The 27,835-nt window shown below is 44.5% G+C and overlaps 1 protein-coding gene and 1 long non-coding RNA gene across 2 annotated transcripts in view; one reads left to right on the forward strand and one right to left on the reverse strand.

Moving 5' to 3' along the window:
- The window catches only part of LOC146669047 (calcium-dependent secretion activator 1-like), a 337,734-nt gene that overhangs the window by 232,482 nt on the left and 77,417 nt on the right, over positions 1-27,835 (reverse strand). The window contains exons 4-5 of the mRNA XM_085405453.1: positions 8,368-8,448; positions 7,509-7,745 (exon numbers count right to left, since the gene is read on the reverse strand). Coding sequence (XP_085261579.1) covers positions 7,509-7,745; positions 8,368-8,448 — 318 coding nt within the window. The remainder of the gene's footprint in view (positions 1-7,508; positions 7,746-8,367; positions 8,449-27,835) is intronic.
- LOC146669048 (uncharacterized) overlaps positions 1-27,835 on the forward strand; it is a 77,556-nt gene that overhangs the window by 9,451 nt on the left and 40,270 nt on the right. The gene's annotated exons all lie outside the window — the stretch shown is intronic.

The following is a 27,835-nucleotide window of genomic DNA, read 5'->3' on the forward strand; positions in this document are numbered from 1 at the left end:
AGGAAAGCTCCTGCAAGATGTGACAATCTCCCCCACCAGTTGAAGAGCCCCTCAGGTGGCTCGACGCACCGGCGGCACCCTGCTCCAGGGCTGGGCCCCCATGCACCCACCCGCCCACAACCCCGGCAACACACCAACCAGGACCCAAGCCCCCGAGGCCCGGTCCGGGTCCCAGCCCAGAGACGGAGCGCCCCCAGAACCTCACGCCCATCCCGGACCCACCCAGGGGCAGCCAGGCTACCAGGTCAGTAACCCACGTCCGTCAGCACAGACCCTCCCCTAGCCCCGCTGCACGCAGCCGCGAGGAAACAGTCACCTGAGAGCCAACAGAGCCCCTAACCAGACATGACCGCTACCCCGGGTTGAGCCCCCCAAGGAAGATGCCTCCGGGGAACCCCCCGACGCCCTAAGCCTGTCCCTACCCCCTCACCAATCACAACAGTGAAGGCGGGACCAAACTATGACCCCCCCACCCCTACTAGGTGATGGAGCTGATCAAAGGAGCCCAGAGCAATTGATCTGATGTGGTGGCAGAGGCTGTATCAAGACTAATGTAATCTAATAGATAATTTCTATATTGGTTAGAGTTAAGATTATTTTTATTTTTCCAGTTCATGAGGACTGTTTTCTTGGCTATGCATAGGGCAGTGAAAACCATATGGGCGATATTCTTTTCTGAAGTGACATTATCTAAGCTGCCCAACAAACACACTAAGGGGGAAGTTGGAGTGTTACATTTCAGACACTTCGATAAGTCTTCACATATCTCGCGCCAAAACTTCTGAACTGGTGGACAGAACCAAAGAGCGTGGATATAATTGTCCGGTGAATTGGTTTGGCAGTGTGAGCAGTTGTTGGTAGACGTAAAGCCCATCTTGAACATCTGATGACCTGTATAGTGCACTCTATGTAATATTTTGTATTGAATTAATTGAAGACTGGGATTTCTAATTAGATGAAAGGTTTTTAAGCAAATCTGAGACCAGAAGTTTAGGTCTAAGTTAACTGATAAATCCGCTTCCCATTTTGCAATAGGAAGTGATATTGATTCATCTGTTTTAGAAAGCATTCTGTATATTTTGGATAGTAATTTGGGGGGTTTAAGAGTAAGAAATTGAACCACACTTGGTGGTGTTTGTAGTTCAACTTGACCCGGTTTAAATTTCTTTTTTACTATGGATTTAATTTGTTGATATTCTAAAAATCTTTTCTTGTTGATCCCATATTGTGTAACTAGTCCGTCAAATGAAATAAATTCTGTTCCTTCTAGTATATGTTCTAAATATTTGATTCCTTTATCACTCCAATCTGAAAAGTTTATCATATTATTGTTTTGTAATATGTCAGGGTTGTTCCAGATAGGTGTACGTTTGCATGGGATTAATGAAGACGCCATCAATTTTAGAAACTCCCACCATGCTGTCAGAGAAGAGCTGATGTTGATGCTTTTAAAGCATTCATGTCATTGGATGTTTGAGCTGATAAATGGTAGGTCTGAGATCTCTAGATTATTGCAGAGTGCTTGTTCTACATCTAGCCAAGGTTCATCTAAGGTTCATCACATAACACAGACTCACATGCAGGCACTACAGAGGGAACAGAGATGTGGGACCAGGGCAGACACAAACACTGACTGAACACGGGGATATAGGAACTAAGGATACACAGAGACGCGAACTAGACAAGGGGATACAGGTGATAGGGAAGACAGAGCAACTAAAGAAGACAGAGACATAAACCATAAGACAGAACTCAAAGAAACCAAAGACTAAAAAGTATAAATAATATAATAAACTCAAATACCCTGGGTCAACGACCCAGGCATCCTAACAGTACCCCCCCCCCCCCTTAAGGGCTGGCTTCCAGACAGCCCAAACCAAAACACCAAAACAAAAAAAACCCAACCAGGGCGGGCGGCGGGGGAAACAGGATGGAGGACTCGAAACAAAACCAAACAAGGAGCCAGAAACAAAAAAAAGAACAAACAATGGAGCCCGGAAAGCAACAGAACAAAAGACAGGCTCACGACAGGCGCAGGCGGCCAGGAAAAACAGTTCACAAAAAGTTCAGGGGGCCGACCCGGAGGCTGACGGCCCAAGAGCCCAGAAAACAGTTCAGGGGGCCGGGCAGGCAGGAGACACCGGCGACGACGGAGTAGGTCAGGAGGCCGACCGGGCGGGAGGCACCGGCGGCGGAGCAGGTCAGGAGGCCGGCCGGGAGGCACTGGTGGCGGCGTAGTTCAGGGGGTCGTCCATGACGGCAACGACATCCAGTCATCGGCCGGACAGGACGTGCAGGCCGGACAGGACGTGCAGGACGAGCAGGACGTGCAGGACGTGCAGGCCGGACAAGACGAGCAGGCCGGACAAGATGTGCAGGAACAGACAGCATGGAGACCTCAGGAGCAGACGAAGCTGAACACTCGGAGGCTGGACCAGGCGGAGCTGCAGAGGCTGAGGCCGGACCAGGCGGAGCTGCAGACTCGGGGGCTGGACCAGGCGGAGCTGCAGACTCGGAGGCCGGACCAGGCGGAGCAGCAGAGGCAGGACCAGGCAGAGCTGCAAACTCGGAGGCCGGACCAGGCAGTGGAGCCGGTGGTGGCTGAACGGCCTCGCCAGAACCATCAGCAGACACTGGGACGTGCTGGCTGGGTCCTCCCGGACCCTCAGCTGACGAGGCGGGTGGCTGAACGGGCCCCTCGGACCCTCCAGCGGAGACGGGTGGCTGAACGGGCCCCTCGGACCCTCCAGCGGAGACGGGTTGCTGAACGGGCCCCTCGGACCCTCCAGCAGGAAGAGACGGCTGAAGCGGTTCCTCGGACCCTCCAGCGGAGACAGGTGGCTGAACGGGCCCCTCGGACCCTCCAGCGGATACAGGAGGCTGAACTGGCCCCTCGGATCCTCTAGCAGGAAGAGACTGGCTAAGCTGGCGGTTCCTCGGACCCTCCAGCGGAGACAGGTGGCTGAACGGGCCCCTCGGACCCTCCAGCGGAGTCGGGAGGCTGAACGGGCCCCTCGGATCCTCCAGCAGGAAGAGACGGCTGAAGCGGTTCCTCGGACCCTCCAGCGGAGACGGGTGGCTGAACGGGCCCCTCGGACCCTCCAGCGGAACCAGTTTGCAGAACAGATGAAGTGGGTGTGATGTCAGAATGTCCAGAGTCAGAATGCTCAACAGTTCTGTTGTGGCGGCGGCCAGAACGCCGTTTCCTTCGGGATGAGGAAACAGGAACCGGTGGAGAAAAAGAGACCTCCTCCTCATCCTCCGACCACATAGCTGCCAGGAAAAAGGCAGGCGAACGAGAACCCAGCTGGTGTGGGGAGGGAGAGGAAGTCTGTGGCAATGTTGAGACAGAAGGAGAGTGTGTGTTGTCCCGGGGTAACAGTGGCGAAGATGTAGAGAGTAAGAGAGCAAGCTCACCAGCCTTGACTTGCTCTCTCCAGGCAGTAATGGTGTCGTCCAACTTAGTGTCCTTAGCAAACTGGCTAAGCCGGGGGTTAAAGCGAATGATGGCCTCCACCGCACTCAGCCCCACTGCCATGGTCCTTAAATCAGGGGACTGGGCGATGCGGTCAAGCAGGCTCACCATCCGCTCCATCTCAGTGTTGTACTCCGAGGAAAAAGAGTCTGCGGGGTCCATGTTCTGGTCGCGATCTTCTGTTAGGTGACGGCTGTGTGCGGACAGGGATAGGACCCAAGATGCAGACTCCAAACTTAAACTCAAACCAAAACAGCTTTACTGCTGAACGCAAACATAACATAACTGGGGAAAAAACTCAAAATAAACTAACACCGGTGGACTGGCAAAACACAGCAAAATAAACGGTAGATCACGACACGGACACAGAGAAACACAGGGCTTAAATACACAGAAGGAGCAATCAGGGAATGAATAACAGGAGGGAAACACAGCTGGGGCAAATCAGAACTGACAAGACAAAAGGAAGCGTAAACTGAACACACTGAGATAAGACAGAGACCTTCAAAGTAAAACAGGAAACACATAACACAGACTCACATGCAGGCACTACAGAGGGAACAGAGACGTGGGACCAGGGCAGACACAAACACTGACTGAACACGGGGATATAAGAACTAAGGATACACAGAGACGCGAACTAGACAAGGGGATACAGGTGATAGGGGAGATAGAGCAACTAAAGAAGACAGAGACATAAACCATAAGACAGAACTCAAAGAAACCAAAGACTAAAAAGTATAAATAATATAATAAACTCAAATACCCTGGGTCAACGACCCAGGCATCCTGACATGCGTGTGTAAAAGCAGCAGGATATATATTTTAGTTCTGCTGAGCCAAATAAGACAGGTCAGGGTGAAGAAGTGACAGCCAAAGAAAAGCTTACCACAAAACGGAAAAGTTATGACAAATCAGACTATAAGGCAAAAAGAAAGTGCAGCTTTATGGTTTCATGGACAAAAGAATTTCTGTGGCTGCAATATGACGAGCTAAATAACCAGGGCTGCACATAAGTGGTCCGCAGGTGCGCATTCACTGTCAAAATAAAAAACGCACACAAGATAAGAAGTTGCAACGCGTGTTTGCGTACATAAGATTGTCTGGAGGAGGACAGACATTTGTTTAGAACTCTTAAAGATGTCGAAGAAGCTCCTTTAAGCAATTACTGTGATGTTCCTCCACCTCCAAAGAAATGTCAGGAGTCCGAACCACAAAAGAATCGCGTATTCTCGGAAAACTAGTTGCAGGAGGTGAGCTGGCTTCAAACAAATGATGAACACACAGAGATGTGGTGCAGAATGTGCCGTGAAAATTTAATAAATGACAAATTAAAAAGGCATGAACTTTTTTTTTTTTAATTGAAAAAATATCGAACCATGACACCAAAGTATCGAACCAAACCGTGAATTTTGTGTATCGTTGCACCCCTAATATTTATATATACACTCAACAAAAATATAAACGCAACACCTTTGTTACTGCTCCCATTCCCCATGGGATGGACGTAGAGACCTAAAATTCATTCCAGATACACAATATAACCATCCCTCCCAAACAGTGGTCACAAATCAGTCCAAATGTGTGGTAGTGGGCACATCCGCCATATTGAGATAATCCATCCCACCTCACAGGTGTGCCACATCAGGATGCTGATCTGACATCATGAGTAGTGCACAGGTGTACCTCAGACTGCCCACAACAAAAGGCCACCCTGGAATGTGCAGTTTTTTGCGCTATTGGGGGTCTGGGGACCCAGAACCGGTCAGTATCTGGTGTGACCACCATTTGCCTCATGCAGTGCAACACATCGTCGCATGGAGTCTATCAGATTGTCAGTTGTGGCCTGTGGAATGTTGGTCCACTCCACTTCAATGGCTGTGCGAGGTTGTTGGATATTCGTGGGAACTGGTACACGCTGTCGTATACGCCGGTCAAGCACATCCCGAACATGCTCAATGGGTGACATGTCCGGTGAGTATGCTGGCCATGCAAGAACTGGGACATTCTCAGCTGCCATCTGCCCTGAACAATGTGAACCATGATTCATCCGTGAAGCGCACACCTCTCCACCGTGCCAGACGCCATCGAATGTGAGCATTTGCCCACACAAGTCTGTTACGGCGACGAGCTGGAGTCAGGTCAAGACCCCGATGAGGATGACGGGCATGCAGTTGAGCGTCCCTGAGACGGTTTCTGACAGTTTGTGCAGAAATTGTTTGGTTGTGCAAACCAATTGTTCCAGCAGCTGTCTGGGTGGCTGGTCTCAGACGATCTTGGAGGTGAACCTGCTGGATGTGGAGGTCCTGGGCTGGTGTGGTTACACGAGGTCTGCGGTTGTGAGGCCGGTTGGATGTGCTGCCATATTCTCTGAAACGCCTGTGGAGACGGCTTATGGTTGAGAAATGAACATTCAATGCACGGGCGACAGATCTGGTTGACATTCCTGCTGTCAGCATGCCAATTGCACGCTCCCTCATTGCTTGTGGCATCTGTGGCATTTTGCTGTGAGACAAAACTGCACATTCCAGGGTGGCCTTTTGTTGTGGGCAGTCTGAGGTACACCTGTGCACTACTCATGATGTCAGATCAGCATCCTGATGTGGCACACCTGTGAGGTGGGATGGATTATCTCAATATAGCAGATGTGCCCACTACCACACATTTGGACTGATTTGTGACCACTGTTTGGAAGGGATGGTTATATTGTGTATCTGGAATGAATTTTAGGTCTCTACGTCCATCCCATGGGGAATGGGAGCAGTAACAAAGGTGTTGCGTTTATATTTTTGTTGAGTGTATATAGACATATATACGTATAGAGACATCTGTGCTGAGTATGGTCTGGAAGTCCCGAGATCAAAATGGGAGACGCCCCCAAGAGTGGGAGAGAATGACCGAGCTAAGATCCTGTAGGACTTCCAGATACAGACGGACAAAATGGTGGTGCCTAACCAACCCAACATAGTGGTGGTAGACAAACGAAAGAAGACAGCCATAGTGATAGATGGAGTGGTTCCGAATGACAGCAATATCAGGAAGAAGAAACACGTGAAACTTGAGAAATACCAAGGGCTCAGAGAAGAGCTAAAGAAGATGTGAAGGGTGAAGGTAACAGTGGTCCCCGTGGTAATCGGAGCACTAGGTGCGGTGACTCCCAAACTAGGCGAGTGGCTCCAGCAGATCCCGGGAGGAACATCAGAGCAACATCTTCTGGACGTCTCTGTCCAGAAGAGTGTAGTCCTAGGAACAGCTAAGACCCTCAAACTCCCAAGCGTCTGGTAGAGGACCCGAGCTTGAAGAATAGACTGCCCGCAGGGGCGAGTGGGGAATTTTTTTTATATGTATATGTATATTCGGCCCTCGCACTTAACTAGGCAGATTGATAACCATCATGACGCTTGCCCATCAATAGAGTTGGACTGTAGTGGAGTGGAGTGTAAATAAAAAGGCTGAATAGCCTTTATACAAGCACACACACACTTCTTAGCATTGCAGCTCTAATCCAGCTAATTAGAGTTAAGCTAATCCATTTGCTAATATAATAGCTAAACCGTGAGCTACCAGGAATGGGAAATACAGTGAGGAAATGGATTTGAAAATGAGAAATGGAATCGCCATTTTAAATTTCAGAAATATATCTTTGATTTGTTTTTAATTAAATGACTTCTTTTCTCTTTTTAATTGTATTTTTTCATTTGAAGTAATTCGTTTTGAAATATTGATATAAAAATATATAAATTGATTTATAAATAGTGATTTTATTTTAAATTCAATTGTTAAATAATAGTAATATTTAAATAAGTAAAATAATTGTTTAAAATAATAATTTACTAACGCATATTTTATTGCCGATAACTGATAACCAGGATAGATAGGCAGGCAGACTAACAATTCAAAGGAATTAGACTACTGGGAACCGGTTCTCTACAACAACTGGTTCTCGATTATGTGCACTCTGCTGTATTTGCACCAGTAAAATGACACAGCAAGACATCATTCTACAAACGGTTTCATAGGTCTCTCCACCTACCTCCAGGGTGAAGGACAGCACTACATCAGACTTGGACAGCGCATTCTCATCCTCCTGGCCCATGTCCATGATGGAGGTGTTGTGGCCTCGTTTTAGCTTCTGCAGCTTGAACTCTCCTCCTTTGGACACTGGCATGCTTTCCAGGTTTGCCATCAGAAGGTTGACAGAGGATCGCAGCTCCTCAATGTACATGGCCTCCATTTCTCTAGAGACAAACCAAGGGAACTTCCCCCCATACTGACAAAAATGGGAAAGCAGCCAATTAAATAATGAACATGATCCAACAATCTCCCTTGTGTGTTCAATAAAGTATCTATCTATTTGTTAAATTTTGATAAAGTCTATTCCAGCTATCACAGGGCAGGAATAAGGGTACAAGACAGGTTGCCAGTCTGTTACAGGACTAAAATGGAAATGGAGACAGCCATTTCTGCTCACACCTACTGCCAATTTTGCCAGTCAGTCTAACATTCATAACTTCAGACTGTGAGAGGACGCTGGAACATATAAACTCCACAGAGAAAGGCCCCAGCCAGCTAGCAGATTTGAACCATTACTATTACCATCTATTAATGTGGGTTCTACCTTATAATATAAAGCGCCCTAGGATGACTGTTGTTGTGATGTGGAGCTGTATAAATAAAATTGAATTGAACCTTCCAGCTACGACATAATGGTGCTAACCACCAAACCACCGTGCTGCTCATTTCTAATAAATGTTATATAAATGTAAAAATTTAACTGAGGAAAAATGTCTGTATTTATATCATATGTTGAAATATAAAATAAGAGTCAATCCTGACCTATTATTATTATCCTAACCCTATTATTAATCTCCTCAACCATCCAAATGTCTTACCCGAGCAATCTGGTCTGCCATTTGAAGTCGTCCATCCAGCTCTCTTCTGATCTGTGCTGCCTGTTCATCTGGGTTGTCCAGCTGGGGAAACATATTACACATATTGTGCATATTGCTCTTTTTAAACAAAAAACTCCCAAGTACACTAATAAGACACAACCTCATGACCACTGACAGGTGAAGTCAATAAAACTGGCATGGCATGGCACGCGAGATATATTGGGCAGTGTGCTCTGTAGCTAGAATGTTTTCAATTTAGAAAATAATCGGTGCAAATTAATTAAATTATCTTGAATAAAGAAAACAGTGTTTGAATATTAGTTAAATGTCAGTGCTGTAGTTCAATGACTGAAAGTTTAGATGGAGAAAATAGGTGAGGGGATTTATTCAGTACTAACTGCCTCAAAGCCCTCCAAATGTCTACCATACTTCCTCTGATAAAAGCCAGGGCCCCAGGTAACCTTGCAGGACTGGTAAATGACCTGGTAAAGGGCCTGCATTTGTATAGCGCTTTACTTTGTCTCTAAGGACCCCAAAGCCCTTTACACTACATTCAGTCATTCACTCATTCACACACACATTCACACACTGTAATCATCAGCCCCACTCGTTAAATAAATAAATGTAAATGGATTGATAAAAAATAATTAAAACAACACTGTCATTTCTGCCATTTGAAGTTTTGCTTCAATGTACAAATCACAAATATGAAATACAACAGCATGCGGGACAAGCTTTGGGAGAGGCAGTAGGAAAGTAGGAAACCAAAAGGCAGAGTAGACCCTAGAAAGATTGTAGAGCTAACACAGAGAGACAGGCAACCATTTGCACTCACATTCACACCTATGGGCAATATAGAACCAGCTAAATCCCACTAACAGCATGTGTTTGCACTGGATTATCAGACTCTTCCAGGGCAGTAGGTCTCAAAATAGTAGGAAGGTAGAGTAGGTCAATTCAATTCAATTCCATTTTATTCATATAGTGCCAAGTCAAAACAACAGTGGGCTTAAGGTGAACCCTACAATAATACAGAGAAATGCCAACAATCACATGACTCCCTTTGAGCAAGCACTTTGGCGACAGAAGGAAAAAATCCCTTTTCTATAGGAAGAAACTTCCATCAGAATCAGGCTCGCTAATGGGTCATAGATTTTTACAATTTTAAGTTGTTTTTTTTTATTTATGTGCTCAAATATAGGACATATGCATATTTTAAGTACTTCAAAATCTAAATGACAGATTGTGATTAATTTTGACAGTAAGAAATACCACTGAAAATGTAGTTTATGAGATATTCATGTACAAACATTGCATTACATTTGGTGTGAAAAAACAGGCCTGAAAGTTGGTAACAAAGGGGTAATGGTAGAGTAACAAGGGGGAAACAAGTGGGTAATGATGTGGTAATTTCTATGTTATTACTATTCAATTAACAAAGTAATAACCATGTAATATCCACGTAATATCATGGTAGCAACAACGTTACGGTTGAGTAATATTATTTATGAACTTTATGTAATAGGATAATAATAGCCCCAAAACTGGGGGTAACAATGTGGACATACAGCTTGGTAATAAAGTGGTAATTGTAGGGTAACAAAAAGGAAACTAGAACGTAATAATGTGGTACTTTCTAAGTTATTCCCACTCAATTACCTCTGGTAGTTTCTGTGTAATAAGCAGGAAATATAGCTGCAAAATGCAAAACCTGAGTGTTTCTATTTAATAGCATTAATAACCTGTTAAAGCAAACTAAAAAAAGTGTGTGATTATTATCTAGTAACACATGTGGTAGGTTCTGTATAATAAGCATAAATAAAAACAGCGTGCAAAGAACTGGCTGCCAGTAGGTGGCAGACTGCTGCTGTACTGGAAATCTCTTTATTTTATGTATTAAACGCATCACTAATAGTAGTAATACTTTCTCAACTCAGTGTAGAATAATCACTCTTGACACCAGTTGTATGCATGTAAAATGTTATCAGGTGGGCCACAAGGTTTATTGCCTTCTCACAGTGAACCCATTGAAGACTTAAGGGTCTCCAGACATCCTGTTGTAAAGGAGGTGACAGTTGGTGACAGTTTATCTTTCTTAGACCAGGAGAGGGTCAAGGGTGAGCTGGAATGAAGAGATAAGGATATATGATCTGCTGTGGAATGTTCTTTGTTTAAGAGTGTCTGTGTCTGTGTCTGTGTGTGTAAGGGCAGTGGCCACAATTCAGAGATCACCCTAGTGTTTGGCTGGAGTGGGTCTCTCCATATTGCAATATGTTTATTAAGTCATTTCAAAACGCTCACTGGGTACGTTGCAGGTTATTGTTAAAATTTCCATAACACTGCCTACTGGGAGTCTGCACTTTCAATTTTATCCCTGGAGAAAGACAAAGAAGAAGTAGGGTGCCAGGTTTCCACTTTAGCCACCGTTTGCCTCCATTTTGGCTTGCCTTGTAGAGCCATGCTTACATAAACCAATGGATTATAACAATACATTTGGAATCAACTTATACCACATACCACAACTTACACCACTAACAGTGTAGCTAACAGTAGGTTAGTAGCTAAAGTTAGCTTACCTAAAAATACTTAGAGTACTTCTAAAAACTAAGGTTGCATAAAAGTAAGATTGTCGTGACCTGACCATTATTGGACAAAGTTTATTCCAACATCAAAATGGGCTACAGGGCCAGACCTTTGCCACATCTGGGTCAGTCTGACCACTTGTCACTGTTTCTAATCCCTGCATATGCCCCCCTCAAGAAAACTGCTCTTACCATCACAAAGAATATTACCATATGGCCAGAGGGTGCCTCTCAGCAGCTGCAGGACTGTTTTGACAGGACTAACTGGGATATCTTTGAACATCAGGACTTGGAAATGTTCACAGACAGTGTCCTCTGCTATATAAAACATTGCATAGACACTGTTACAGCAGTCAAACGGATCCGGGCTTATCCCAACCAAAAGCCCTGGATGACCCGGGAGGTCAGGCAGCTGCTGAAGGAGAGGAACATTGCGTTCAGGTCTGGCAACAGGGATTACTACACCACAGCCCGATCCAACCTGAAGAGAGGCATCAGAGAGGCAAAGGGGGACTATAGGAGGAGGATTGAGGACCATCTGAAGAGTAATACCAGCCAGCAGGTGTGGCAAGGCATCCAGCACCTAACCAACTATAAGATCAATCTCGGAGCTGCGGACGGTGACCTGGAGCTGGCAGAGGAGCTGAATATCTTCTTCGCCCGCTTTGAGACCAGGGTACCGGAGGTATTGGAGCCACAGCAGCAACACGCCACCCATAGCAGCACCACCCTCACCCTGGAAGAGCACGAGGTGAGGCGCATGCTGCAGGCTGTTAACCCGAGGAAGGCGGCAGGTCCTGATGGTGTGCCAGGTCGAATATTGAGGGATTGTGCAGAACAGCTGGCTGGGATCTTCACCAGGATCTTCAACAAATCCCTCGCACAGGCGACTGTCCCACTCTGCCTGAAGTCCTCCACCATAGTCCCCTTGCCTAAGAAGCCCCACATCACCGGCCTGAATGACTACAGACCGGTGGCACTCACCCCAGTGGTAATGAAATGCTTTGAGAAGCTGGTCCGCAGACACATCACAGCAGCCCTGCCCCGCAGCCTGGATCCACACCAGTTTGCCTACAGGGCAAACCGATCCACGGAAGACGCTGTAGCCACAGCACTCCTGCTGCATTAACTCACCTGGAAGAGCATGGTAGCTATGTGCGGATGCTCTTCGTGGATTACTGCTCAGCTTTTAACACCATCCTTCCACACAAACTGGTGGCCAAGCTACAAGACCTGGGGCTTCCATACAGCACCTGCATGTGGATCAATAGCTTCCTCTCGGGCCGTAGACAGAGAGTCAGAGTTGGCCATCACACATCCTCAGCCCTGAGTCTCAGCACTGGCTCACCCCAGGGCTGTGTGCTCAGTCCACTGCTCTACTCTCTCTACACACACGACTGCACTCCTCGCCACCACAGCAACATCTTTGTGAAATTTGCAGATGACACCACAGTGGTGGGGCTCATTTCCAAGGGAGACGAGTCTACGTACAGAGACGAGGTGGAGCAGCTGACGTCATGGTGTAAGGCCAATAACCTCCTCCTCAACACTTCAAAAACCAAAGAACTCATAATAGATTTCAGAAGGAAAAAGGCAGAGATCCAACCACTATTCATAAATGGGGACTGTGTAGAAAGGGTGGCAAGCTTCCGCTTCCTGGGAGTCAATATAGAGGAGAACCTTTCCTGGAGTGTGAACACCTCCGAGCTGCTGAAAAAGGCCCAACAGAGACTGTACTTCCTGAGAATTCTCAGGAGGAATAACATCACACAGAAACTGCTGGTGTCCTTCTACAGAGCCACCATTGAGAGTGTTCTAACTTACTGCATATGTATTTGGTACACTAGCTGCACAGGGGCTCAGAGGAAAGCACTCCAAGGGATCATTAACACCGCCCATCACTGGCTGCCCTCTCCCCACACTGGAAGTTCTACACAATGCCCACTGTTTTAAAAAGGCCCAAAACATCATAAAAGACACCTCACATCCTGGCCACTCCCTGTTCGAACTGTTGCCCTCAGGCAGACGGTACAGGGCAATCAGAGCAAGGACTAATAGACTCAAACACAGCTGTTATCCAACTGCAATAACACATCTGAATACTACAAAAAAATGTCCATCACGCCACTCTTGTGTTAATCTATGCACGGCCTGAAGCATGTGTGTGGGAATGTATGTGAATGTTTTACTGTTATATCTTATTAGTATTTTAAGTATTCTATCTATTTTATTTATTGAATTTTATTGTTTTATTTATATTTTGATATTGCTAGGGATGATGCAATGATCGGGGACCATTCTTCATTTCGTTGTTCTCGTGACAATGACAATAAAGTTTCTGATTCTGATTCTGATTCTGATTATTGTAAATATGGATAGAGAACTTGATGTGGTTAGTTATAGTTTCAAATAAGACATAGATATTTGCCCAAAAATTGAATATTCCAGTTTTCAGCTGAGAGGCTTGATCTTTTGATGGTCAGGGGTCAATCAATGATGAAGGTGGATCAGGGTCATGGTGTTGCGCCCCCCACAACCCTGAATTGAACAAGCACGAGAACATGGATAGCATCTTATTTTTGTATACTGGACTTTTTTTTTTAAATTGCACCACTTTTTTTTCCCTACCTGAAATATATTTACCATATTATTTGCTGCCATCCACGTCTAAAGTATGATGTGAAAGATGGTGCTCTACACGCCTACGCCAATCTAATGTATTCATATGTGTTGTACATTTAAATATAATTATTAACATTTTGAATATGTGTTTCCAGTACATTACAGACTTCCTGATGCTTGTTTTAATCAATTAATCAATTAATAGAAAGTGGTACTAACACTTTATGCAAAATGGAGATGGTCAAGCAGGACTGGATGATCTGAGATAAATAGGAATCAGAATATTTCAATAATCCGTAAGGAAATTATCACCCATAGTAAAAACTTTTACTATTTTCTTACTAAAATAGTTATTTCAAATATAGTTGAAGAGTTTAAGTATCATAAGAAGTTTCTTATTTCAACTCATTTACCCTCTGCATATGATTGCATTTATATATTCTAGCTTTCTTGTACAAACAGTGAGTGTGCAAAGATAGGAAAACATCTGAAAGCTATAAGCTGGGGCCGATGTCTTTATTATCAGGCTGGTGCCTAAGTGACTGTGTAAAGAAACTTCACAGAAGAAAACAATTGTGCAGACAAAGGTTGTTTGTTTATATATAATGGTGGTGTAAAGACTGCTTTTGCCGTACCCATTTGCAAAAAATGTTTTTTAATTTTTTTCAAAATCTCAGAAAATCAGTTCCAAAGCTCTAATGCTTATTTTTTCACAACAGTCATCAGTTGCAAAACCTTTTTAGGGGGTTGTGTTGTTGTTTCCTCTTAAGTGCGCCTTATTCCAGGAAACAGATTTAGCTAAAAACTCTGAAGTTGTTAACACTGAGATGAGAGAAACTTAGAGTTGATGTTAACCGTCTTTATGGATCAGAAACTCAGAGTCAGTCACTAGAGTAACAGACTGACTGTTGGCAGATTTTTTTTCAACAAACACCTCTATGCTCTATTCGAGGAAGCACGTGGAAAAAACGTAACATTAAACTCCGAGTTGATTAAATCTGAGATCAACAACCGATCCGCTGTTCAGGAACAGGAAACTCACAGACTTACTTCAGTAACTTCTGAGATTTCATTTCATTGCTCTGTGTAACCATTTGTTACACAGTAACGACAGTTACACGACAGTAAACTTGAATCTTGAATCTTGAGTTTGTTCACTCAACAAAGTGTGTTTGTGTGTGCACAGAGTAAGAAAGGATTATCATTAGCGGAGCCCTGGTACTATGATTCAACATGGTAACACATAAATAAATAGCAGAGCACCTGCCAGTGCTGACTGAATGCATGTGAGTGTTTGATGGAAACCACTTAAGGACAGAAAAAAAACGCTTGTATGAATGGGTGAATGAGGAATACAAACCACGTTGCTCGTAGTAGAAAAATGATATATAAGAACCAAGCCATTTACAGAAATGTTTATTTGCATTTAATGACTAAATCTCAATCTGTGAAGAAATTTTAAGATTAAATGTAATCAGAACACAGACTGTTACCCCGGTAACTAGTGATGTGTCGGTCGCAAATGAAACAGCTCTTTGAAGTGTTTCTTTTTTTTTTCTTTCTCTCACCCTCTCTCTCTCGCTTTTTTTTTCACTTCACACTGCATGTGAGCCTTGTGTTTGTGATGAGCAGAGAGGGGAGGGGCGGTAGGTACACTCGCAGCAGCAGTAGCACACAAACAGAGCAGGAGGGAGAAAGGGAAAGAGCCAGGGGCAACAGCAAGAGACAACATCAACACATTAGAAAGGTATAGTAATGAAAATGAGTGACACCAAGAAAAGAAGCAAAATCTGGAACCATCTCAATTTTATTGACAATGTAAAGGCAGCGTGTAGAGTCTGTAAGAAAAGGATATCAAATAGAGCCGGTTGGGAATGGGAAGATAAAACACAGTCAGTTGAGTGTGATATTAATGAAGGTGCCAGTGTGTCTACTGTAACTGTTGCTGCTGCTTCTGCTGCAGTATCTACAGCATCATGCAGTATACCACCACAAGCACATAAACCAACCCAGAGCTTTATGAGACAGTTTTAGCAGAAGTCTTTGATCCAAGCAAGACAGAACTCAACTGATGAAGAACTGGACAAAATCATTGCACTTGATTTCCAAAAAAATTCTGTTGAGGATTCAGGAAGTTTATTCATGCACTGAATCCTATTTTATATTGTTGTTGATAATAAATTTATTAAAGCAACAAAAAAACCTGAAGAGCTGCTTGGGAACAGAAAGAGCCGGCTCTTTTTAGAGAGCCGAGCCAAAAAAAAAACCCAGCTCTCTAAAAAGAGCCGGAATTCCCATCACTACCAGTAACTGACTCAGAGTTGAAGTTAACTCTCTTTCTGTAACAAAAAACACTGCCAGGCACTTTTCTTTTAGTGGTTGGCAGCTGTTTCTTTTAGAGAAATGAAGGCTGTCATCTGTCAGTTACTGCTGACATTCGATCACTGGGAGCTGGGAAGATTAAAGCAGTTTTCTGCCTTTATGCATTTTTATCCAATAATGGAAAAAATAATAGATTTTTTGTTATCATTGTTATCATTGTTATTGTTATTATTATAATTAGTGTCTTGGAAATTGTCTACCAAATTTTTTCCTGTCTGGTTGAAAAAGATATTGAGGAAACCTCTCTGATGATGTCATTTACTGTGGACTGGAACACGGCTAGGGCATTTGTGAGGCCAAAAGCATCAGTGGGTACTCAAAGTGACCAAGGTGGCTTTAAAAGCCATTTTCTCATTCATCACCCAGTCGCGGGGTAAACAATACTGATGATAGTGCAAACTCCAAGAAGTAACCTTATTGTTAGCCCAGTCAATAGTGGGACTATGGGTCTGGAGCAAGGGAAATTTGAGTACCAGGGGGAGTAAGGAGATTAAAAATGTGCAACATAATGTAGTCACAGTGGTTCCCAGGTAATAACAGAGGACAGATTCCATATGGGTGATGGAAGGTAGTTATTATCCATTGATACATTCTTCATATATGTGTCTTGGGTGGAGATGGGAAGGTCAAAACAGACATTTTGACGCTGTGTTGAGCTCCCAAAGTGCAGATGTTTCAGAACACTGCTCTGAAACGTAGTTTAAACCGATCGAATAAATGTTCTCAATTAAATGGATCAGTATAGCAAAAGCCACTCAGAAACTTTGGAAAACTCTCAGAGACCCAAAGCCACAGCTGAATCAGAGAGTTAACAGACAGCTCACAGGACAACAGCTTCAAGCACAGCTTAATAGTGGTCATAGTAAGCAAGTCTCATTTTCAGCTGTGAAGAGAAGATTTTGAGCTGCGGGTTTGACATGATGAGTGCCAGGAAGAAAGCTATTGTAAGATGTCAGAATAAGACAAAGGTTTGCCTGGGCCATGAAACACCTCCATTGGACTACTGCAGACTGGAAGAAGGTGTTATGGACTGATGAATCAATATCTGAAATCTTTGGTTCATCATGCAGGATCTCTGTTGAGTAGGTGAAAGGATGGTTCCACAATGTGTGGCATTAATTGTCAAGCGTGGAGGAGGAAGTGTGATGGTCCGGGCCTGTTTGCTGGATCCAGGGTTGGTGACTTGTACATAGTGAGAGGCACCCTGAACCAAAACCACAGCATTCTGGAACATCATGCTTAGTTGGTCAGGGGTTCATCCTACAGCAAGATAATGACCCAAAACATAAGTCCAATCTATGCCAGAACTACCTCAGGAAAAAAGAACAAGAAGGTGAGCTTGAAAACACGGCGTGTTCAGCAGTGTCTCCAGACTTAAACCCCATCGAGCTGGTTTGGGATGAACTGGACAGAAGAGTGAAAGCAAAGCGGCCTACAAGATCCACATTTATGGGAACATCTGCAACAGATATGGGAGAATATTTGATTTCTATTGTAGAAAGAATGCCACGTGTGTGTTATATATACCAGGACTTCTCCAACTCTGGATACTTTTAAAACTCGTCCAAAGACCCATTTTTAATCCTTAACTTTTAAGTCTCTATGAGTCTGTCATTATTTTATTCTTATTATTTCCTTGATTTTGCTTTCATTTAAAATTTTATCTGATTATTCTATTGTACAGTACTTTGGTCAACAGTTGTTGTTTGTAAAAGTGCTACATGAATTAAATTGATTTGATTTCATTTTGATTTAGTGTATTTTATAGCTGATTTAATACATGGGTCAAAATCGACCCATTAACATACAGTGGGGCAAAAAAGTATTTAGTCAGCCACCGATTGTGCAAGTTCCCCCACCTAAAATGATGACAGAGGTCAGTAATTTGCACCAGAGGTACACTTCAACTGTGAGAGACAGAATGTGAAAAAAAAATCCATGAATCCACATGGTAGGATTTGTAAAGAATTTATTCGTAAATCAGGGTGGAAAATAAGTATTTGGTCAATAACAAAAATACAACTCAATACTTTGTAACATAACCTTTGTTGGCAATAACAGAGGTCAAACGTTTACTATAGGTCTTTACCAGGTTTGCACACACAGTAGCTGCTATTTTGGCCCATTCCTCCATGCAGATCTTCTCGAGAGCAGTGATGTTTTGGGGCTGTCGCCGAGCAACACGGACTTTCAACTCCCGCCACAGATTTTCTATGGGGTTGAGGTCTGGAGACTGGCTAGGCCACTCCAGGACTTTCAAATGCTTCTTACAGAGCCACTCCTTTGTTGCCCGGGCGGTGTGTTTTGGATCATTGTCATGTTGGAAGACCCAGCCTTGTTTCATCTTCAAAGTTCTCACTGATGGAAGGAGGTTTTGGCTCAAAATCTCACGATACATGGCCCCATTCATTCTGTCCTTAACACGGATCAGTCGTCCTGTCCCCTTGGCAGAAAAACAGCCCCATAGCATGATGTTTCCACCCCCATGCTTCACAGTAGGTATGGTGTTCTTGGGATGCAACTCAGTATTCTTCTTCCTCCAAACACGACGAGTTGAGTTTATACCAAAAAGTTCTACTTTGGTTTCATCTGACCACATGACATTCTCCCAATCCTCTGCTGTATCATCCATGTGCTCTCTGGCAAACTTCAGACGGGCCTGGACATGCACTGGCTTCAGCAGCGGAACACGTCTGGCACTGCGGGATTTGATTCCCTGCCGTTGTAGTGTGTTACTGATGGTGACCTTTGTTACTTTGGTCCCAGCTCTCTGCAGGTCATTCACCAGGTCCCCCCGTGTGGTTCTGGGATCTTTGCTCACCGTTCTCATGATCATTTTGACCCCACGGGATGAGATCTTGCGTGGAGCCCCAGATCGAGGGAGATTATCAGTGGTCTTGTATGTCTTCCATTTTCTGATGATTGCTCCCACAGTTGATTTTTTCACACCAAGCTGCTTGCCTATTGTAGATTCACTCTTCCCAGTCTGGTGCAGGTCTACAATACTTTTCCTGGTGTCCTTCGAAAGCTCTTTGGTCTTGGCCATGGCGGAGTTTGGAGTCTGACTGTTTGAGGCTGTGGACAGGTGTCTTTTATACAGATGATGAGTTCAAACAGGTGCCATTCATACAGGTAACGAGTGGGGGACAGAAAAGCGTCTTACAGAAGACATTACAGGTCTGTGAGAGCCAGAGATTTTCCTTGTTTGAGGTGACTAAATACTTATTTTCCACCCTAATTTACGAATAAATTCTTTACAAATCCTACCATGTGAATTCATGGATTTTTTTTTCACATTCTGTCTCTCACAGTTGAAGTGTACCTCTGGTGCAAATTACTGACCTCTGTCATCATTTTAAGTGGGGGAACTTGCACAATCGGTGGCTGACTAAATACTTTTTTGCCCCACTGTAAGTGATGATAACAGAAAGTTAACACATGAGGAAGGATAATCACCAGAGAATGTCACATAAAAAGAGAAGATGTGTGCCAAAGTCAGCGGTATTGGTACCCAAAGGTACAGCTTCTGTATTTCACAGGGACGTAAAAGAGTGAGAAATAACTTTACTCAGAGATGTAGAAAGATAAGAAAGACAGGACAGGAGAGGAAGAAGAGAGCTTAGATTTAAAGGTAAAGACTGCTCAGTGGTGTTCCATAATGTGCAGATTTAAAGCTTACATTCAAGTTTTTATTTCAAATATTAGGTGTGTACGTGTGACATTGTTTTTTTCATGTTGTGAAACCTGTTGCAAAACAATCTGAGGTACACTAACTGCTCTGTAAATACTGCATGAAGAGCTACCCTGCCAGATAAATAGGCTATTTTGCTGTAAAGAACAGTGTGTGACTGCTCCACATTGGCTGTAGTTTCATGGTCAGAGTTATATTACATCAAGTGCAGCAGAGATTCATGTGACTTTTAGCTGATGATGCTGCTTAAATCCAACGACTGAATTCCACCTTCATACCAACTTTATACCACCTAGAAAAACAGAAACATCTGCTCACATCTGGTTGATTTAAGTTGTGTACATCCACAAAGAGCAGCAGGTCAGCTGATCACAGCCTGTACACTAAGAAAATCTACCCCACACTGAGCCACTACAACGATTTTTTGGGTTCCCCCAATGGCTGAATCCCACTTTAACCCCTGACTGTATACATTTTCCCATTTAGAAGCAAAGTAAGACTCTCTGTGTAGGCAACAGAAAATAGATTTTTTTTCCCCTTCAGATTCAGGCTGAGTATAATTAGAGTATAATTAGAATTTTTTTAAAGTTTGTATTCCTATCTACTGAAAATATTTTATCATTATGTTAATATAGCACAAGGTTCGGGTAGCTTTGCATGAAAATAAAAACATCCTCCAAAACCTTACATTTTTCACAGCCTGTAATTTTCTTACTTTTGAATCAGTATTTCAAATTTTACTGAAGTATTTTTTTAGAATAGAATAGAATAATCCTTTAATTGTCCCACAAGGGGAAATTTGGTTGTAACAGCAGCCAGAAAGACACATATACAAACAAACAGTACACAGGACAGAAACATACACATTTTCTTTTCTTCTTACATATTTACATTAAGGACAATGGTTACTAGAAACAGAGTACTGTACAGTTATTAACTAGTGGGAAACTAGCGGATGATACCGTGGAGACAAAGACTATCACAACGTTTCCCAACCAGAAGCCATGGGTGGATAAAACCATCCGCGACGCTCTGAGATCCCGCACCGCTGCCTACAACACGGGACTCACGACGGGGGACATGGACCCATACAAAGCCGCATCATATAACGTGCGGAGGGCGGTGAAAGAGGCGAAGCAGCGCTACGGGAGGAAACTAGAGTCACAACTCCAACAGAGTGACTCTAGGAGCCTGTGGCGGGGACTAAGGACAATAACGGACTATAAAGCACCAACAATCGGTATGACGAACGCGGCCGTGACTCTGGCAGACGAGCTGAACACTTTCTATGCTCGCTTCGAGGCTGTAGCTAAGGACTCCAACAATGCTAGTGCTAGCGGCGCTAACGGCTGCAGACAGGAAGATACTGCCAGCACCGGAAACGTGCTCGTCATCTCCGAGCATGAAGTAAGGAGAGCCTTCAAGAGAGTGAACACCAGGAAAGCAGCAGGACCAGACGGCATCCCAGGTCGTATCCTCAGAGACTGCGCATACCAGCTAGCTCCTGTGTTCACTGAGATATTCAACATCTCTTTATCTCAGTCGGTGATCCCCACATGCTTCAAAGAGTCCATCATTGTTCCTGTTCCGAAGAAACCCCACCCTGCTTCTCTCAATGACTATCGCCCTGTAGCCCTCACCTCAGTAGTGATGAAGTGCTTTGAACGCCTGGTCAGAGACTTCATCATTTCTTCACTACCAGACACACTGGACCCACTACAGTTCGCTTACCGTCCAAATCGTTCCACAGACGATGCCATCTCTCATCTCCTCCACACATCACTCACTCACTTGGACACTAGAAGGGGGAATTATGTTAAAATGCTCTTCATAGACTACAGCTCTGCATTTAACACCATAATTCCCTCCACACTCACCACCAAGCTGGAGCATCTGGGACTCAGCTCATCTATGTGTCAGTGGATCTCCAACTTCCTAACTGGCAGACCACAGGCAGTAAGGATGGGCGGACATGTCTCAGCCTCCACCACTCTCAGCACTGGAGCCCCCCAGGGGTGTGTTCTGAGCCCCCTGCTGTACTCTCTGTACACATATGACTGTGTGGCCACTACCAGCTCCACCACCATCATCAAGTTTGCTGACGACACCGTCGTGGTGGGCCTGATCTCTGATAACAACGAGACGGCCTACCTGAAGGAGATTAGGAATCTGGAGAACTGGTGCCAGAGGAACAACCTCCTTCTAAACGTCAGTAAGACAAAGGAGCTGATAGTGGACTTCAGCACTAAGCAGGAGAGGAACTACCAGACCCCCGTCATCAACGAGTGCCCAGTGGAGAGAGTGGACAGCTTCAAATACCTTGGAGTTCACATCACGCAGGACCTGTCATGGTCCTGTCACATCAATACCGTGGTGAAAAAGGCCCGTCAGCGTCTCTACCACCTCAGACGCTTGAGAAACTTCCAACTGCCCTCCAAGGTGCTCAGGAACTTTTACTCCTGCACCATAGAGAGCATCCTGACGGGAAACATCTTAACCTGGTTCGGGAACAGCACCATGCAGGACAGACGAGCTCTACAGAGGGTTGTGCGGTCAGCTGAGCGCACCATCCGCTCCGAGCTCCCTGACCTGCACTCAATCTACAGCAGGCGGTGCTGGACCAAGGCCAGGAAGATCGTGAAGGACCTCAGCCATCCCAACAACAGACTGTTCTCTCTGCTGAGGTCAGGAAAGCGATTCCGCTCCCTGAAGACCAACACAGAGAGACTGAGGAGGAGCTTCTTCCTGCAGGCGATACGGTCTCTCAATCACACCACCACACAGCACTGACCCACACATACAGTTCTTACACACACACTGGACTTTCTGGACTTTGTTTTCACTTCATCACTTAAATCACTTTAAGCATATTTGCACTGCACAAGACATAATGTGGATTGCACAACACTGGACATTATATTCTTCATTTCCAGTTAATACTTGTACAGCTGCTGTTATTGTGTATATATTTATTTATATTTCTTCATACATTCTTATATAGTTCTATACTGTGTATTGTGTATTTTGTTGTACAGTTATTTTATTTTCAACTTTAATTTATATATTTTATCTTATTCTCTCCCAGTTAAACTTACCCTTCATTCTAATTTGTGTTGTACAGTTATTTCATTTTTAACCTTAATTTATATTTTATTCCTTCCTAGTTAAATTTACCCTTTTTAATTTTTCATATTTATTTCCTATCTTATTCATAGCCTTTTCCTTTTTTGTTTTCTTTAGGTCACGAGCAGTTGTCCAAGCATTTCACTACATATCGTACTGTGTATGACTGTGTACATGACAAATAAAATTTGAATTTGAATTTGAATTTGAATTTAAATTAAATAAAATTAACTACAGGTAAGAGGCAAACTCAGGTTGTAGTGCGAATCGGTTGATTAAATTATTGCAGTTACAGCGCAGATGTAAACATCTATGTTTGTTGGGAGCAGTTTTGATTGTACAGTCTGACAGCTGCAAGGATGAAGGACCTGTGGAAACACTCCTTCATGCATCGAGGATGCAGCAGTCTGACACTGAAGGAGCTCTGCAGTTCAGCAAAATTTACATGCATGGGGTGGGAGACTCTGTCCATCAGAGATATTATTTTGGCCAGAGTCCTTCTGTCTCCCACCACCTGCACTGGGTCCAGGGTGCATCCCAGAACAGAGCTGGCCTTCCTGATGAGTTTATCCAGCCTCTTCCTCTCAGCTGCCGATAAATCGCTGCTCCAACATACAACACTGTAAAAAGTGACAGATGCCACCACAGAGTCATAAAAGGTCTTTAACCCTTTAAGACCTACCATAGAACCAAGTCCGCCAGAGCTTATATTATATTTTTACATGCTGTGGAGCCATTTCTGGGAGCATTTCAAGTTGATATACATCAATACAACCATTATCGCCCAAATTTTAATAATATGTCTGCATTAAGTGCATAGTAATTACATATATTGCAAAAAAAAAGTGCAATAAACTACAAAAAAATTTAAAATCGTTTTTGTTTTTTTAACATATATTTCTAGTTAGAGAAATTTAAGAGGCTTATCCCTCAAAACTGTAAATACAAAAAGGTTGCACAAAATAGTTTCCCACCACAGGAAATTTATTTTAAGTGTCTTCATAGTTTTGTTTTTGAAATTCACCAATTTTTATATACTGCAGGAAAAACTAAAATAAATATTATGATGCAAATTTGCAAAAAAAACAGCATATGCATCAAAATAAAATATTTCCAGCAGTGCAATATGAGTCCGAAGCATCCCAGAAACGACACAGAAAGTCATAAAGTCAAACAGAAATTTTAAAAACACCAGTATAGGCTCATGAGGCCCTGATGATAAAAAACTACATATCCGCAAAATGACGTCACTTCCAGTTTCGGGCAGGACATGGAAGACATGCGATAGTTCACGCTGATGGACGTAGGAAGTGTTACAAACAGCTGATCGGCTCGGCAAACTGTGTTTCTGGAATATTATGTTTTTGTTGCTGCAAGTGCTTTTTATGCAGTTTTTGCAAAGCTATATGTGTCAGTCGTTAGAATTAGCCACCTGGCTAACCTCAAAACGGGTGTAGAACTGGTTCAGCTCGTTGGAGAATGCAGAGTGGGCGTTGGTCGGCGCATTGTCCCTGGCTTTGTAATCCGTGATTGTGCGTAGTCTGTGCCACATTCTCCGTGTGTCGCCCCGGCTGAAGTGAGACTCCACTCGCTCCTGATACAGGCGTTTGGCATCCCTCACCGCGCGCCGCACGCCGTATGAGGCCGGTTTGTGGGTGCTCATATCGCCAGTGGTGAGACCCGTGTTGTAGGTGGTGGTCCTGGCGTTCACTGCAGCACAGATCGATCTGCCCACCCACGGTTTCTGGTTTGGGAACGGTTTACAAAGCTTACTGTCTTAGTCTACGTCGTTGAGCGCGTCCTGTAGCGTAGCTTCTGATTGGGCCGACCAGCTGTGTCCGCTTGGGGTGGGATGTAGACCACTGTAGCTATTACCGAGGTGAACTCACTGTGCAGTTAGAAAGGGCAACACTTAATGCTCAGGTATTCCAGAAATGGCGAGCAGCCGGTGGAGAGAGTAGAAATGCTCTTGGGGTCACATCCCTTTCTGTTTAACAAGAAACACACTCCTCCACCTTTTGTTTTGTTCGACTCCACCATTCTGTCCGTGCGGAGCATGAAGAATGAATCCGATGGAGTTTTGGCCTGGTTCGGCATGGTGGGGGTCAGCCATGTCTCTGTGAAGGACAGAATGTTGCAGTCCCTCATGTCACGTTGGAAGGTGACTCTTGCCCTCAGATCATCTACACTCAACAAAAATATAAACGCAACACCTTTGTTACTGCTCCCATTCCCCATGGGATGGACGTAGAGACCTAAAATTCATTCCAGATACACAATATAACCATCCCTCCCAAACAGTGGTCACAAATCAGTCCAAATGTGTGGTAGTGGGCACATCCGCCATATTGAGATAATCCATCCCACCTCACAGGTGTGCCACATCAGGATGCTGATCTGACATCATGAGTAGTGCACAGGTGTACCTCAGACTGCCCACAACAAAAGGCCACCCTGGAATGTGCAGTTTTTTGCGCTATTGGGGGTCTGGGGACCCAGAACCGGTCAGTATCTGGTGTGACCACCATTTGCCTCATGCAGTGCAACACATCGTCGCATGGAGTCTATCAGATTGTCAATTGTGGCCTGTGGAATGTTGGTCCACTCCACTTCAATGGCTGTGCGAGGTTGTTGGATATTCGTGGGAACTGGTACATGCTGTCGTATACGCCGGTCAAGCACATCCCGAACATGCTCAATGGGTGACATGTCCGGTGAGTATGCTGGCCATGCAAGAACTGGGACATTCTCAGCTGCCATCTGCCCTGAACAATGTGAACCATGATTCATCCGTGAAGCGCACACCTCTCCAACGTGCCAGACGCCATCGAATGTGAGCATTTGCCCACACAAGTCTGTTACGGCGACGAGCTGGAGTCAGGTCAAGACCCCGATGAGGACGACGGGCATGCAGTTGAGCGTCCCTGAGACGGTTTCTGACAGTTTGTGCAGAAATTGTTTGGTTGTGCAAACCAATTGTTCCAGCAGCTGTCTGGGTGGCTGGTCTCAGACGATCTTGGAGGTGAACCTGCTGGATGTGGAGGTCCTGGGCTGGTGTGGTTACACGAGGTCTGCGGTTGTGAGGCCGGTTGGATGTGCTGCCATATTCTCTGAAACGCCTGTGGAGACGGCTTATGGTTGAGAAATGAACATTCAATGCACGGGCGACAGATCTGGTTGACATTCCTGCTGTCAGCATGCCAATTGCACGCTCCCTCATTGCTTGTGGCATCTGTGGCATTTTGCTGTGAGACAAAACTGCACATTCCAGGGTGGCCTTTTGTTGTGGGCAGTCTGAGGTACACCTGTGCACTACTCATGATGTCAGATCAGCATCCTGATGTGGCACACCTGTGAGGTGGGATGGATTATCTCAATATAGCAGATGTGCCCACTACCACACATTTGGACTGATTTGTGACCACTGTTTGGGAGGGATGGTTATATTGTGTATCTGGAATGAATTTTAGGTCTCTACGTCCATCCCATGGGGAATGGGAGCAGTAACAAAGGTGTTGCGTTTATATTTTTGTTGAGTGTAGTTTGTTCTCCAACTACACTCAACAGAGACAGTGGTGCACGGTGCACCTGCTGTCTCAGTCTGTTCCGAACGCCAGCGCGTTTTCTTTGTTCTGCGCCTCGGGTGAACGTCCTGTCCATTGTTGTTGGCCGCGTTGCGTAGTATCTCGGTCGGCCAGGATGGGTGGGATTTAAAAGTGTCCAAAATTACATGTGCAAACTTGTTACCGATGTTGAGAAGGGATCTGCTGTCATAAACTATAAAACTAGAAGTTCCTGGAATGTATAACAACGTAATAAACAAGTAAAAAGCTAAAAAGTTGCATAGTCCGGAGCGGTCAGGAAGGTGTCTGGATGTCCTGATGTGGCCGTGCCATCGTCTACTCTATTAATACCTACTCAGATCGACTCGGCATTGTTTGCCACAGTTTTAGGGGTTTTCCATTAGGTTTTAGTACCTGGTAAAAGGTACTGTGGTAGTATCTGCTCGGCCAGGGTTCCACACGATCTGAGTAGGTAATAAAATGGGACATCGTCAGACTGCATGCCACCGATTGGCTGGTCAGTGGTATTACTCGATGAGTCATGTGAGCCTCTCATTTAAGAAAATTAAAACCACCGTTTTTGAAATGAAGGAACTGGCTACAAAAAAACAACAACACCGTGGTCTCCAAGTCTGATGAAAAGCCACAGATCGAGCACCAGATATATCGTCACTTTGACATCAACCTTTCTTGTAGCCTTCATGTCACATATAGTGGCTTGCAAAAGTATTCGGCCCCCTTGAACTTTTCCACATTTTGTCACATTACAGCCACAAACATGAATAACTTTTATTTGAATTCCACGTGAAACCTGGTGGACAGGGCTGTGGCTCCCCACACCCTCTAGCAGATCATTACATGTAGGAACCTTTTAAAAACATTCATGCTCACAGGTAAATGGCCTGTATTTATATAGTGCTTTACTAGTCCCTAAGGAGCCCAAAGCGCTTTACATATCCAGTCATCCACCCATTCACGCACACATTCACACACTGGTGATGGCAGCTACAGTAGCCACAGCCACCCTGGGGCGCACTGACAGAGGCGAGGCTGCCATATCGCGCCATCGGCCCCTCTGGCCAACACCAGTAGGCAACGGGTGAAGTGTCTTGCCCAAGGACACAAGGACCGAGACTGTCCAAGCCGGGGCTCGAACCGGCAACCTTCCGATTACAAGGCAAACTCCCAACACTTGAGCCACGATCGCCCATGTACACACGGGTGCTCACACACACAAACTACACCCTTTTTGGCTCCTACCTTAAAGCACACTGTGCGCTGTCGATCTTATGTGCTGCACAATAATGTTTAACATTTAGTATTTACTGTTATATTCCCATAGATCATCATGATGTTGTTTAGTCTATTGCTCTAGTCTTCTTCTGCTTGTTTTCTTTTTTCTCAACAGATGATCCAGGAAAAGAGGGGGGGAAAAGCAAAAAAAAGCAATAAAGCAGATTTTCATTGTCTTTTCTCCTTTTTCTTTCCCTCTCCTTCTGTTAACT

This window comes from Rhamphochromis longiceps, linkage group LG5 (assembly GCF_057381845.1).
Source record: "Rhamphochromis longiceps isolate RC_006_pf linkage group LG5, R_longiceps_female_GT1.1, whole genome shotgun sequence".
Taxonomy (NCBI): Eukaryota; Metazoa; Chordata; class Actinopteri; order Cichliformes; family Cichlidae; genus Rhamphochromis; species Rhamphochromis longiceps.